The sequence below is a fragment of the Euprymna scolopes genome, chromosome 3, assembly GCF_053919585.1.
Source record: "Euprymna scolopes isolate OS-2025 chromosome 3, ASM5391958v1, whole genome shotgun sequence".
In the NCBI taxonomy this organism is placed as follows: domain Eukaryota; kingdom Metazoa; phylum Mollusca; class Cephalopoda; order Sepiida; family Sepiolidae; genus Euprymna; species Euprymna scolopes.
In genome coordinates this window covers 71072302-71088309 of record NC_136484.1, presented here as the reverse complement: position 1 = coordinate 71088309, position 16008 = coordinate 71072302, and the positions used below count along the sequence as shown (strand labels likewise).

General features: G+C 31.9%; 1 protein-coding gene across 8 annotated transcripts in view; it reads left to right on the top strand.

Moving 5' to 3' along the window:
* The window catches only part of LOC145256092 (armadillo repeat-containing protein 3-like), a 257032-nt gene that overhangs the window by 182883 nt on the left and 58141 nt on the right, over nt 1–16008 (top strand). For 3 of the 8 annotated variants that reach the window (XM_080114690.1, XM_080114683.1, XM_080114676.1), the window contains one exon: nt 5273–5299. The exons of the other annotated variants lie outside the window; for them this stretch is intronic. In XM_080114690.1, the coding sequence (XP_079970816.1) occupies nt 5273–5299 (27 nt within the window). The remainder of the gene's footprint in view (nt 1–5272; nt 5300–16008) is intronic. 8 annotated transcript variants of the gene reach the window in all.

Sequence of the window (16008 nt, the reverse complement as noted above, 5' to 3'; positions counted from 1 at the left end):
ATATATATATATATATATATATAACCTGCTCTACTTCTGTATTGACCAGTCTTGTATGAACCTCGTTATATTTCACTGGTTACCCTAGCTTTGGAAAATAGCAACCTCAAATTCATAATGTGCACGTTCGATTGTGTACATATATACACAAAAACGTGCACGCAAACGTGTTTTCCATGTAACTGCAATGTAGTTTTTCTAACCCAAACGAGGAAAAACGTGTTTTTGACATTATCTTCAGCAAGACACAGGAAAAAAAACATAGCATCGCACGACTAAAAAAAAAAAAAAAAGAAATTAAAAAAAAGAAGATATGTATAATACGGTATATATGTATTTAGTAGATATATTTAATAAATATTTATTTTCAATAAAGTATTTGTCAACCGAGAACTGGTATTCGGTAATGTGATGAGATTCTAAGAATAATGGAATCTTCCGAGCTCAACCAGTAAGAATAGGCGGATGATGGCTCAGGAGGCATTAATAATTATGTGTAGGGAGAAGGAAAGGTTATGTTTAGTCTATGTATGTAATAAGCAGTAAGTAATACGAATATACGAGTAGGGAAATTAAGAATAGTACACGGTGTATAGTGGTAGTGGTTGTAGGACTCGATAATCAGAGAGAAAAATAGGAAATTCTTCCTCTGTAGATGTGGCGATCGTGATGATACTTCTCCCAGGATGAAATATAGGATTTGATTATAACGGATAAATGTGCATAAAACAACATAATAAATTACATAAGACCGGTGTTGAAGGTTTAGATATAACAAATTTGTATGTGGCATCTGTTATTGAAAACTTACGGCAATTTGGTGCAGAGGGGAATTATTATATACAGGATAACAGGATGTATTTGTGTTTAAAAGTAATACATCAAATACGTACACGTGTCCAAGCTTCCTAATATATTAATATATGAAAATCAAACTTATCAATATTTTATTCATTGGTATATCGTCATAAAAGCAATTTTATTTTCATCATCAGTTCATGGGAATCTCGTCCATCCATCATTTTTTTTGATTGCATGCAAAGCTTTATTTGTCTGTTGGAATTATTATTGTACCTTGACTGATAAATCTTGAGAATATTTTCGCTCTATCAATTCTCTTAGTGTGTCGTAATTGAGACTCATCTTCTTTCTGAAACGATTGCCTCGGTCAGAAAAGACTAAGTGTAGCACCAGAACAGATACTACACTTTACTCCTAGTGTTACATGATAAGGGCTGTCCCCTGTTCATGTAAGTATAAAAATAGAGAGATTAGTTAAAATGAAAATAAGAGAAAGCATAAATCGAACCCTGGACATAAGTTTTAAAGAACAATAGGTTTAAATGGAATGTCCAGTAAATTGTTAATTCGGATGAAATAAATAATAAATAAACTATTCAATTGTTAAAAGAATGTGGATAATAAAATATGAGTTAAATAAATTAGATATGTAGGTTAAATTCCTTTGTGGAAACAACACAAGAAAAATAGGTTATTGGGAAATCAATGTCGAAAACGTGCAAAGTCGCGCATGTTGAAACACGTGAATTTTGCTCACGTGGCCGGGATGCATGGATTTCTCAATATAGGAGGTGGGAGTTAGTTGGTCGTAGAGAGAGTCAGAGACAGTCAGAGGGACAGTCAGGAGAGACAGTCAGGGGAGACAGAGACAGGTGGACGTCTGAAGCGAGACGTCACTTCAGAAACTAAGATGTGAAACTTTGAGTTCTTAATGAGGAAATCCCGACCGGTCGTATTAAATAAATTCATCATGTGTTTTGGATAAAGCTCATCTTTGTGTTTGTGATTTCTACAAAAAGGTAAATTGTATTGTTATTATATGTCTGTGTTATAAAATGTCATTACAACAACATCTCTCTCTCTAAGATACAACATCATATGTAATAAGACAAGAACTCTCACTAAGAGTCATATCATTACTAATAAGAACTCACGTAACATACGCGCACAAGTGGTATAGTCTAATAATAATAATAATAACTATATAACACTAGCCAGAAGGCCAAATATATTGTTGTTGTTATTTACATTATTTGCATGTTTTTTTTTTAATTTTATTATTATTGTCCTTGTCTTGACTGCTGTTAAGTTTATCACATTTCGGCTATTGTACTCTGTGGCCTTTTTTTTTTTTTTTTAAATCTCTTGTTGATGTCGGTAATTTTCCTGAAAATTTTAATTGATACACTGCTCACATTCGATGTTTCGTATCTTTTCTTTTCTTTCTTATTGTTCTTCACTTCAAGTTGGAATTCATTCTTGTGTATTTACTAACCAACACTCATATTCACTTGAACATGTAAAACATTCTAGAATTATTATTTTTTTTTAATTTATAAACTTAGTGATTATTTGCCTATACTCACATTGCGTGTCGTATTTATTATTTCAGAAAAAAATATTATTATCAGTAACATATACAGATTGATGTAAAAAGCATGTGAGAAGATCTTGCTAGATTTTATTACTATTATAAAAAAAAAAACTGTTTCTGTCATTTCGTTATCCCATTAGCCTTCTGATTATTTTAAATTGGTTCATGTGTTTACTTGGGGGTCACCGCTTATCAAAGCCGGGAGACCATTCTAGAGTAAGGATTAATTAATGTTAGATAGACGGTAAGACAAGGCGGTGATGATCAGTAATGGTGGAACTTGGGTAGAGTTTTATTACATAAGAAGACGACACAGCAAAACCTTATTTACATTAGACTTGAAAATGACCATTTTATAGTCAGCTGGGAAACAACCCCACGATATTGTGTTCCATAAATGGACAGTTCTAGGAAAGAAACTTTCCTCATAGAAGTTTCGTTTAGTTCAGGGGTTCTCAACCGTGGTCCACATCGACCCTAGGAGTTCATGGAATATTTCTGGGAGTCCACAGGCAAAACATAGCAAAAATACTTTATTTGCATTAAATTAGTTTTCATTTAAAAATAAAGCTTAATTATATAATATTTCTTTGATTATTAAAACCTCAAAATTTATATGAGTGAAAAATAGAAGATTGTCTTATGACCAATAGTTATGAAGGGGTCCACCAAGATAAAAAAAGGGAAAAGGGGTTCATGAGTAAAAAAAGGTTGACAACCACTGGTTTAGTTTTATACACAGATAGAAAGTAAGTGATGTGCATGAACTAAACAGAAAATTGATTATGACTTCTTTTTCAGAAAAAAAAATTTGGTTTGTCTCTAAGAGTAGAATGGTTAGACCTAAGTACAAAAAAACAAAAATGACACAAATGGCACCTTTTTTTTTTTTTTTATAAGTATATAAAATTCCTATCATTAGTTTTTATGAAAAAGGCAAAAATTGAAATTAATGGCCCCGTCCCCAAATATCAAAAATGCACTTTTTTCTTTACAACTATTTAAAATTCCTATCATTAGTTTTTACTAAAAATGCAAAGATTATAATTAATGGCTCCAGAGAAACTCTTCTCCACAAGGACACCTGTTGCCAAATAACAAAAATACTTTTTTTTTTTACAAATATTAAAAATGACACTTTACTTTTCCTTCAAATTCACGAAAAGTTGTGAATAATGTTTGTAAAGATGATCCAAGTATATAGTTTCATGAAAGCACTATTCATGCCACCCTCCATCGCTGCCGAAAAATCTACATATTTGCAAAAAAGTTTGAAATCTCTTACAATTATATGAAATTTCATTAATCTGTTCACAAAATTCACCAAATTTTTAATCAATAGTTTTCGACATTAATAATATATCAGCGACCACAGAAAAAAACTGATGTTTTCGCATTTGGGTGAGAAAGAAAAAAGACTCCCAAATTTGTGAATAATGGTGGTTTACATACCTTGATTGGTTTACAACTTTGGATTGCTTGGTTAGATGAGGGTCGTTTAAAAATGTTCAGAAATAAGTAAGAATAAATACCATGTTTTGCTGAGAAATGCTTCATTGTTTTGTTCCAATCTGACAAAATATGTGATGAATGGTTAATTAAATAATCCAAGTATGAGTTATGGATGGAAAATTATGTCCCCTCCTCATCTCCCCTGTCTGAAAATATTAGAACATTGATTCACAATAATAGTCCAATTTTTATTGGACTATATATTGATATATAGCAATGTTTTCATGATGCTGAATCTAAAATAACACGTTTGGAATAGTAAAAAGCTGATTTCAAACGAAGAAAATATATTATTTTGTAAGGTTAATTTGAAAATTTTGAAAAACTAAATAATGTTAAAAATATTTTATTAAATAATTAAAATAATGTTTTTTTTTCTGAGAGTTTCGGTGAAATAGATCTTTTTTTAAAAAAAAAGACTGTTCATTTTATGTTTTTTTCTTCATTTCGCTGGTTGTATTAACCCTGAGCGATCAGCCTTTCGTGAGGAGGGCAAAAAAATACATCCGGTGTTATTGACGGTTGTCAGTCTGAAATAGATGTGTGTTTGACTAAATTCCTTCTATTAAAAATTTGCGCCACGATGCAAACACACACGTCTATTTCAGACTGACGACAACCGTCAGTAATACCGGAAATATTCTTTTTCTCTCTACCAGGAGGGGCTGATTCCTCAGGGTTAATACCATTAGCAAAATGAAGAAAAAATAATCCAACAGCATAAAACCAATAGTCTTCTTCGAAAAAGGGTGTATTACACTGAAAGTCTCAGAGAAAATGTATCTTAATAATTTAATAAAATATTTTTTAACATTATTTGATTTTCTAAAATTTCAAATTAAAAAAAATATATTTTCAAAAATATTCAAAATTCACTTCAGTAGTTTACCCAAAATTCACCCAAATTTATGATTAATGACGATTTATATACTCGTAACCACCATAAGAACTGATTTTTCCCCCTAGAATCGCTGAAAATAAAATCAAATAGAACAAAGATAGCACTATATAACACACATACCTAAAAATTTCATTATTAGTTCTTAACCCAACTCTACAAACAATGGATGTTTATATTAGCTAATAATTTGTGACTACATAGAGATCACCCATGTCTTACTTGTTCTTAATTCTGTAATTATCTGCCTTTTCCTTCTTAATGATTGGTTTCCATATTGGGTGCCTGAAGAAGGTCTGAATCTACAGCAGCTGACACTTTGTGAAAATGAAAACAATTAAGCTGAAGACAGCAGTATGAAACATCTAAGTCTCTTGTCAGGTGGTGTTCGTTTTGAATGAAAAGTAATACCAATTAACTAATTCTTTGTTTTTAATTTTTTAAACAAATAAAACATGAATTTCAAGAAGAGGAATTTTCCAATGATCATTTTGGTAAGTCGGAAGCAAATTCTAAAATGACCTATATGATGTTGTAATGTAAAGCTTTGCTGAGAAAATCACACGTTCAGAGCTCACAAATGTATGATTGCTGTAATATGCAGATACACCAGAAGAAGTGATATATATATATATACACTGTGTATCAAATTATTAACGAGTTAACATTTTTCTAAATATTTAAGGAACGAGTGAATAAAAATCCATGAAACTTTAAGAAAGTGCTTACAATACTATTCAGCTACTCCAGTCAGAAAATAAAAGTATTTAAAGCAGTATTAGTGAAACTATGGCAGAAGATAGGAATATCTGTTGATTTCAGTGTGTTAAGTTATTAACGAGGTTAGGAAAAAACACAATATACCCATAACTTGTTTATTGAAATTAAAACATTAAATGAACAAACATTAAATGAACTAGGAAAAATCCTTAGAGCACAATAACTACATAGCAATTTCTACGTTGACATAATTAGTAGGGGATATGCGATTCTTTTTTATGAATGACTTGTAAAAGATGTTGGTCTATAGAATTAATCAAATTTGTGATTTTGTCAGCAGTTATTCCTTGTGATACCTCTTGGAGAGCATCCCACAACTCATCTTTGCTCTTAAATTGGCGTCCACTTGCATAGAGGTGTCGCTTCATGATACTCCAAAGGTTCTCAATTGGGTTCAAATCTGGTGAATTTGCAAACCACCCCATCTTCCGTAGCCCAGAGAACCCCAGTTGTTGCAAATACTCTTTGCTTTTGTTTGCTGCATAAAAATAATGATTCCTCTGAACGTCAACCTTTGCTTGTTCAGCCATGGTTCAAAGTGCTCTTTCAGAAAAGCTATGTAAGCGTTTGGCATCATTTTTATGCCTTCTGGGACTCTCCATGGGCCAACTAACATACCTCTGATAATCCCAGACCAAATAATTATCCCACCACAACCTTGTTGGTGCCTTAAACGCTGATGACGATGTCGTCCATCTAGGACCCATCCCTTGCTCCAGCCATGTGGGCTACCAAGAATAACACGCACTTCATCTGTGAGCAAAACGTTGGAAAAATCCGTTTTCATGTTGTCCTCTGCCCATTTCTATCGGTTTTGTATGTGATGTTACTTTCATGGAGGCTTTGTCACAGGCTTAATAGACTTTGCCACTTCTTTCAGAAGGCGACATCGAGTACTTTTTGAGACATTCTTCAATCCGGCTTGGTCAAAGACTTCTCGACTTGTCTGCCCAGGGTTTTTAACAACTTCACGTTTAATTTGGAGTAGAGAACGGTGTGAAACAACTCTAGATATACCTTTATCAGCTCTCTTACGTACCTTTGTAGGGTCCTTGATAAAGTTCTTCACAGTTTGATGGTACCTTCCTATCATTTTCGATATTTCGAGGGTAGTTTTACCTTTTGCTAGCTGTTCTGTAATAGTACTCTTTCCAGAACTACTCAAACCACCTTTACGACCCATTTTATTGACGAAACAACCTGCCTTGTTAATAATTTGACACACCTCAAATATCGTGGATTCAGCAATTACGATGGCAAGTTGTTTACATCCCACGGAACAGTACGAAAATTTCACAATATGCGAAGCTCAGCATTGCCAACGTTTCCGAAGCTTTTGATACGAAACTACCAGTAAGTTTCTGAAACTGGTAAAAAAATGTTATCTCGTTAATAATTTGACACGCAGTGTATATATATATCACAACTAGCCGTACCTACACAGCATTATCTGAGAGACATTTTGCTTTCATTTTTGTTTTGTTCATTGATAAACGCCCCCCCCCATGAATTGTCTGTTAATTAATTTTTTTTGAAAAAAGAAATCAATGAAGGAATATATGTTATTTAAGAAAACTTAGTTCTGCAACAAAATCGGCCAGGCTTGTTACAAATGTTGGAATTTAAATTCTATAAATACGTTGAGTTTATTTTTATTAACTTTAAAATTATAAATAACGTGAAGCTAAAAGGCAAAAAATTGTTACTTTTTTAAAATAGAATTTTGAAATTTAAAATTCTTCATTACATTTTCCTTTTAGTTTACTATTTTAAACAAATTATTAATCAATCGAGTTTTTTTTTGTTTTTTTTTAAATTACATATCATGTTTATTTATATTTACGCACACGATATTTGATATTTTATAAAAATATTTTTAAATAAAAAACAAATCCTGAATAACGTTTTTTTTACTAGACAACTTTGAAAAAAAAAACATCCCCATCCACTATTTATACAAGACCATGACTTGTGAACTAATTGATCCTAAAACATTGTAGTCAAAAGACCAGACAATCTGAATGATTTACTGTCAAAACATATTTCTAAAGCTAAATCTATTAACCAATTGATTTTGATGCTAATAGAGTTGTGGCAGTATATCCGAAGAAACGTCCCTCGTACCATTTCAAGTTATCTCTCTTATATTTTACTAACAACAAGTGAGAATGACGCTTTAGTTGTGAAGTACAAAAAGATTTACACGTGTAATGTATGAGATTCTGAATCGAACCCTTGCCTAGTTATTGGTTGAGATTTGATGTCCGGATGGCGTGTTTGCACAGCTCTCCATTTTGTACATGTTTTTCATGCTGCTAAAAATAACTAACCATTTCAACATACTTTTACTTGCAGCATTCGTGTACAAAACTGTTCCCAGAAATCATCAAAGTTGTATGTGTTTGCATAGTCTATATATTCGCCATGTACACTCTAACAGTTCAGGCTTGTGGATGCATTTAATGTGAACTCTTACGTTATGATATACGTCCGTCAATATGCACCTTCTTTTTGTGTATGCTGTGTATTACATAGTTCGTATGTTTATCACCGATAAACCTTTTCTTTGAGAAAATAAATGATGCACATATCTAAATGCAACCGTTTATTTAATATTATCCTTTATGATTGTCTTAGTTACTTTCTCGTTTACTTCTGACACGCGTGTATTTTTAATTAAACCGATTCAAAATGGCGGCGCTAATCTGGGGAATGGAAGTCCACCACATACTACACATAAAATTGAATATCAAATATTTTAATTTTATAGTTATATATAGTTTAGAAAAAAATTACCAGCTTATATGAAAAAGTGTATGAAATATTAAGATTGAATTGTATGAATGCAGAAAAACACTGAGAGGACACTTTGTGGGAATATCGGATGAAATATTCAGTAGAATTTGATCTGTATATAAATATTTATATATTCTGTGCAAAGATATTTTTTGAGAAGCTGGTAAAAAAAAAAAGAGAGGACCAGTGGATCATAAAAATTAAACATCCTTGAGAAAGGTTTGTTCACATTTTCACATTGTTCACATTTAATAAGTTCTGGCCTATAACAGGGGTATATTTTTTTCTCAGTTTTGAATTTGACAATTTAAGATAGCTGTTTTCTTTCTTTTATAACTAACTAGCAAAACCCGTGTAAATTCCACTGTAGTTGAAAAATTTAAAAACACACATCAGTAAGAAACTTTTCACATAATCAAACAATTACAATTACAAACTTAACTAAATCACAAAGCTCTAGATCTTCAGGTCCTCATATCTCTACTGACAAAATTGCATCAATTTGTTGAACTGTTCTGATCTTATCCTAATCTCGCAGCATTATAAGCATGTGGCAGTATAGGAGTACTCTTTTTGAAATCGAATAAAATTGAATTGATTGGCGATAACTAACTTATTCATATTGTAGTTTGCACTGATCCAACACTGGCGGGCGATAATTAACTTATTCGTGTTGTGATCTGCACCAACCAAACACTGGCTGGAAATAACTAACTTATTCGTATTGTGATCTGCACTCACCAGAAACTGGATGACAATAAATAACTTGTTAGCATTGTGATCTGCACTGACTGAAGACTGGCTGGCGATGATTAACTTATTATTTTGATATTCACCTACCATAGACTGGTTGGCGATAACTAATTTATAACCAATGTTCATGCCAAATATTAGGCAGTATATGTTGTTTTTTTTTTACTACTTAATCTTTGGGAAGTCTAATCTTTGTATACTGGCATGTAAATTAATACTCCGTTTTTGTTTTTTTTTCTTTCAAATTACTTTGAAAAAATTGTTATTCAGGAATAATAAAAAAAAAATGGATTAAAAATATTTTTATATATTTTCATGCAAACGTTAGTTTTCAGTTTATGTGCTAAACAGCAAAGACTACCTATAAATATTATTTTGCTAACTACTTTTCCTCTGATGATATGAGCCATTTATTGAAACTCTATGAAATAAGGAAAAACTTTAAATCTTTGTATTCCTTATTATAATTTATAATAAATTTGTCGTAAATTTTTAATTTACAGAATTTAATTCCAAATTTATACACACACACACACACACACACACACACACACACACACACACACACACACACACACACACACACACACACACACACACACACACACACCCACATATATATAAACTAGAAAATGACTCTTTTCAGGATGATGATGTGGTCTCTCTGAAAAGAGGTACTGTAGAAACATGTATGCACATGTATAGCTAATAAAGTTCGTATAAATAAACAAACCACACACACACACACACACACACACACACACACACACACACACACACACACACACACACACACACACGGTGTTTTTAGAGGTGGCAAACTTTAAATTGATAACTCTATTTTTTTAATTGCAGAATTGAAAATTATAGATTATTTTGAGTTCGGCTTAATTTGTCAATTTACCATGTCATTGCAGCAGGACGGAGCCACATGCTACACAGCACGTGGTACATCAACTCACTGAGAGAAACATTTGATGAACGAATAATTGCATGAAATGGATCTATCAACTGGCCACGTTCGTGTGGTTTAACACCATTAGATTATTTTATTTGGGAATATGTAAAGTCTAATACCTACACCGATAAACCAGACACAATAAACCACTTGGAAGAAACATTTGACGCATTATTGCCGAAATACAGTCTAATTTAATGACTACAGTTTGTAAAAATTGGACCTCTGGATTATGTCGTATACATGTAAGCTGCGGAGGTCGTGTGCTTGAAATTGTATTTAAATTATGAATGCCAAAACGTTAATCTTTGGAATAAACCACACATTTGTATAATAAAAATATTTTTCTGTCATTTATTTTGATTTCAAGTTCGCCATCTCTAAAATGCACCATATATATATATATATATATATATATATATATATATATATATATATATATATATATATATATATATATATATACACACACACACATATATATATATATATATATATATATATATATATATATATTGCTAGTAATTTATATTGTATCCACGTACACAGACAATTTGATAAAAAATACACAGATTTATATATTTTTTAAATCAAATTTATGCTTGTTTAATAACTGCTTTGATTATTTCTTACATTCTTATTGCTTTCTGTAGTAAGCATAGTTTTATATATTTTATTGTGACGTGATCTTATTTGTAAATGTTGTATAATGCAATCTGATTGTGCGATATGTCGGTGTATCAGTATACATTGGTTTCGTATGAAAATATATGTTACAAAAATGATCCCGTTCTCATAATGAATTATCTGGTATTGAGAGTAACATGTTCAAATCCTTCGTTAATAAGTAGCATTAGTCATGAAGGCAAAAACCACGACTCTATTTTTCAACACACACACACACACACACACACACACACACACACACACACACACACACACACACACACACACACACACACACACACACACACACACACACACACACACACACACACACATTTGCTGAAGTACCAAACTACACTAAGATATCAGTCGATTATGCTGATAAGTTTTTTTTTTATTTTATTGATAATGGAGTAGTTGTGGCTTTCGTTTTTGTTAAGCTATGTGGAACTGATTTAAATATATGCATGTATGTAGTCACATCAACGTCTCCCAATGTTTTGTTCTTTATTCTATTTTCTTCTTTTACATGTTTCGTTATTTATTTGTATGACTTCCTTCCATGTGAAAACGTTTCTCTTGGCATCATCGTTTCTGAGAATATATATTATATCGAAACATGATATTGACTGGATATATCTTTTTTCTTATATAAAACAATTTTCTAGCCGTATACACTAAAAAAACTATACATTACAAAAACGGCTTGTAGTAATAAGCTCATTTCTACTCTAGACTCCTCATGACTAAATCAATGAAAACCCGATACGCAAACAGACCATGTTATGTATAGTTTTACATACAATACTTTATATTATAGAATCTATACTCTACTGTTATATATATACTAGCGTTTCGGCCCGGCGTTTCCCGGGTGTTTGGAGGTGTATGCTGAGCAAAAAGACAAAACAAAAAACAAACAAAAAACGGTCAATTTTTTTTTGAATTTGACCCCTATTATGACCCCTTAACATATATTGTTTTGGGCTCAAATCAAGTTATTAAGTTAGATCCATGTCCAAGGAACCTATATCTCAAATTTCAAGTGTTTAAACCTAAAATTGTCGGAGGAGTTTGGTAGAGTTCTCAAAAGTCAAATCGTTGAACTTTGACCCCTTAATCGCCAAATTTCTGGCCGAAATCCGGTCACATCGATTTTTCCAAATCTCAGTACCCTTTATATCAAATTTCGAGTCTGTAGACTTACAATTGACAGAGTTATTGCGTATTGTATTGTACACACACACTTTCACTTTTATATATATATATATATATATATATATATATATATATATATATATTATGATACATACTAATAAGTAAATTCAAAACTAAGTTTATCTGACAAGCTTTGTTTGATGAAATCCTTGTTGTAAACGTCTGTTTATTTATTTCTCTCTTTCTCTCTCTCTCTCTCTCTCTCTCTCTCTATATATATATATATATTAATCCACATACAGTACTGCAACTAGTCAAGCAACTACCTTAAGCCAGGATCGAAACTCGATCGCCGAAATGACAGTCGGAGCTTCTAACCGTTGCGCTATACAGCTGCTTCTATGCGGACAGTGAATTAACAATGTTTTGACATTGTCTAAATACCTAAGCTCAATTTGTTTGCACAAAGAGCATCGCTTCATATGCTAATAATAGTTTGTATATCACTTCCCAATATGCTCAACCTAAGATAGGGAGCATTATAGTCATCCACATACAGTACTGTTTCGCTGTTTCATAGCTCATCAGTGCGGCTAGACAAGCAACTACCTCAAGCCAGGATCGAAACTCGATTGCCCAAACGACAGTCGGAGCTTCTAACCGTTGCATTATAAGGCCACAGGGGAGACAACTGAAGCAGCAAAACTGAAGCTGGATTGCAGGACACTATATATACAAATGTAGGCAAATTTGGGCATATTTAATTGTATTATAATACTTGTATTATAATCTTCAAAAAGCCTGCAACTTTTCATGTAGTTTCGTCCCATAGAACCAAAGATATGAGCATTTCAATATTCAATTTGGCTGCCAGTGTAGACATTAAAAGCTAAATCCCTTGCAACAAAATTGAGTACACCCCTTACGAAAAGTTGTCAATATTAAAATACAACATGTCAACTTTTAATATTTTATGTGGCCACCATCATTATTCAAAACTGCCTTTACTGTCCTGGACATGGAGTTTACCAGAGCTTCACATGTAGCCACTGGAATGCTCTTCCACTCTTCAATTACAACGTCGTGGAGCTGGCAGATATTTCAGACTTTGCGCACCTCCACCTTCTGCTTGAGGATGCCCCAAAGATGTTCTATTGAATTCACGTCTGGAGACATGCTTGGCTAGTCCATTACCTTTACCCTCAGCCTCTTCAGTAAAGCAGTGCTTGTCTTGGATGTGTGTTTTGGGTCATTGTTATGCTGGAACACTGCTCTGCAACCCAGTTTTTGGAGGGCGAGGATCCTGCAGTATTTGACAGTACATGGAGTTCATGTTTCCTTCAATGAAATGTTACTCTCCAATACCTTCAGCACTCATGCAGCCCCAGACCATGACATTCCCACCACCATGCTTGACTGTAGGCATGACACGCTTATATTTTTACTCTTCAAATTGGTGTGCATGGCTGTCACCCCAGGAGGAAGCCTCTTCTGAAGGCAATACACAAGAAATCCTGCAAACAGTTTGTTGAATACATGTCAACAAAGCCCATAGATTACTTGAACCACGTCCTATGTTCTAATGAGACGAAATTTAATTTGTTTGGTTTTAATGGCCTTAAGAAGCATGTATGGCGGCAACCAGGTGAGGAGTACAAAGATAAGTGTGTCATGCCTACAGTAAAGCATGATGATGGGAATGTCATGGTCTGGGGCTGCATAGTTTAAAAACATGGTCAAAATGCCATAAATTACTAGCGAAGGTAGACAAAGATAACAAATAGTATGAGGGAAAGGAGAAAAGAAATTATTTTTATCAAACATAGTTCTAAACTATGGCTGTGTTCCTTCTGCTTACACAAAGATGGCTGACGTAAATTAATAGACACTCCCTCGAGAATGTATAAGTGTATTTTTGAGCATGCTCTGTGTAAAATAGAGAAAGTTTAATCCGTGTACACTCCAGTGCAGATCTGGCACTGAAATAAATTGTTCACTGATGGCCGACTTATGAGCTTGTATGTTGGCCATTTTTTGTGCCCATGTATCGAAGAATGGATATGTTGGGAAATTCTAACTTCCAGGCGCTGAATGGTATGTCCCACGTTGTCAGTCTCGCATTGATTTTAATATTAAAAATAGTAAATTAACAAACGTTTGACTTTTAAAGTCAAACGTTTGTTAATTAAAAAAAATATCTAAACTGTGTTCTGAATTTCATAATTTCTTTTGTTTTTGTTGTTGATTAGTCAAACATTTAGTTACCTGTTTGCATTTCCTCCATCAAAATAAAATCGCACACTAAAGTTACAAGTGCATTTTTTCATTTTTTTTAGTTTTATTAATTTTCCTTGTTACGATTTTAGCTTACTGCAAAAGAATATAAAAGTATAAATAATATAGGACAAAGCCGGACCGGGACAGCTAGTATTTAATAATATTTTCTTATTGATAATATCATCAGCGATTTATATTTCTTAGAAATATAAAGGTATTTTGGAGGAAAAGCTTTATCATAATTTGTACAATAGCAAGGTAAAAGCGTCATTTATAAGACTTACATGAAAAAAAAAATTTTCAATCAGTTTTTTTTTAAAAATAAAATAACTGATTATTTATGAGGTGCATTTATTAATAAATGAATACTGCAAAATTTATAGAAATTGGATGTTTCATTAATTTTAGTGATTTTTTAATAAATGAAATTGATCGATCTTTTATATTTTATTTTGCAATTGTTCGTACCTATTATATATTTGTTGGGAAATTGAAAATATTCCAGATTAAATTCAAACTTAAAACTAGCAATTGTGGTATGCGTCTAAAGAGAGCCATAAAGATAAATTATATAAGCAATTTATATAGTTTATATCATCAAACTGTATATTTCCTTGTTTCTAATAAGATTGAAAAAAATTTTTAAGAAGAAATTTATTGGTAATTAAATTTAGATGTCTGTAAGGCAAAACTTATAAAATATGTCTCCCATGATAATTTATGTCTAAGAATATGTTTTATTTGATATAAAAACACATTTCCAGTGATAAAAAGTTCTTCCAAATGTGGCAAATACGATAAAATTGATTTCATAAAACGAAATTATTATACAATAATTTTTGTATGATTATTACAAGAGGTAAACATTGTATTACATACTAGTAGGGTCAACCGGCATTGCCCAAGTTTATTGCCTCATCATACCTTGTTACTGGTGTTTCTCCTTGTACATGCTTCTATGTAACGCTTCCAAACTAAGGGCTTGTCGTTTTGAAATCAACGCTGTATATATATATATATATATATATATATATATATATATATATATATATATATATATATATTTCCAAAAGGATTAGTTTGAGACAAACTAACCTCTCAACTATTTTCATTTCCTGTTATTCTCGATTAACTAAATTATATAGTAGTTAATCTTCCTATTCAATATTTAACAAGTTGATGGTTACCATAAAACTATAAATTTTGTGTAACATACATTACACACATATGGCATAATCACGTTAGTGTTTAATAGACACGACCAAAAAATCGACGAAAAACCAAGTTGTTTTTAAAAATTTTTTTTAAGACGAATTAAAATCTATTAAAATCCATTATTCTTGAGCAACTTTTTTTTACAGAAAGATAAAAGCCTGAATTTTATCATATGAAAAGCAGAAAAATATAAAACTTTTTCTACTATTTTTAATAGGATTTTAAATTTTAAATAAAACAAAAATACCATTCACCGCCATTTTTGTCACTATGTATCCATTGAGACAAAAATGGTGGTGAATGATGTTTTTTAAAAAATTTAATCGATACATGGGCACAAAAAATGGGCAACATACAAGCTCATAAGATGGCCATATGGTTATATTTATTTTTTGAGTAGCATGAGTTTTAAATAAGGTGCTTCTACAGTGCAGTACCCATATTAAAAAAATAGAAATCCATCGAGGCAAAAGTGACGGTGAATGGTGTTTTTTTTTTTAATTTAAAATTGAAAATCCTATTTAAATATTAAAAAAAAAGTTTTTTGAGTGAATTTATTTTTTTAATCTTTTTTATTTTAGGTCAGTCACTTTTATGTCA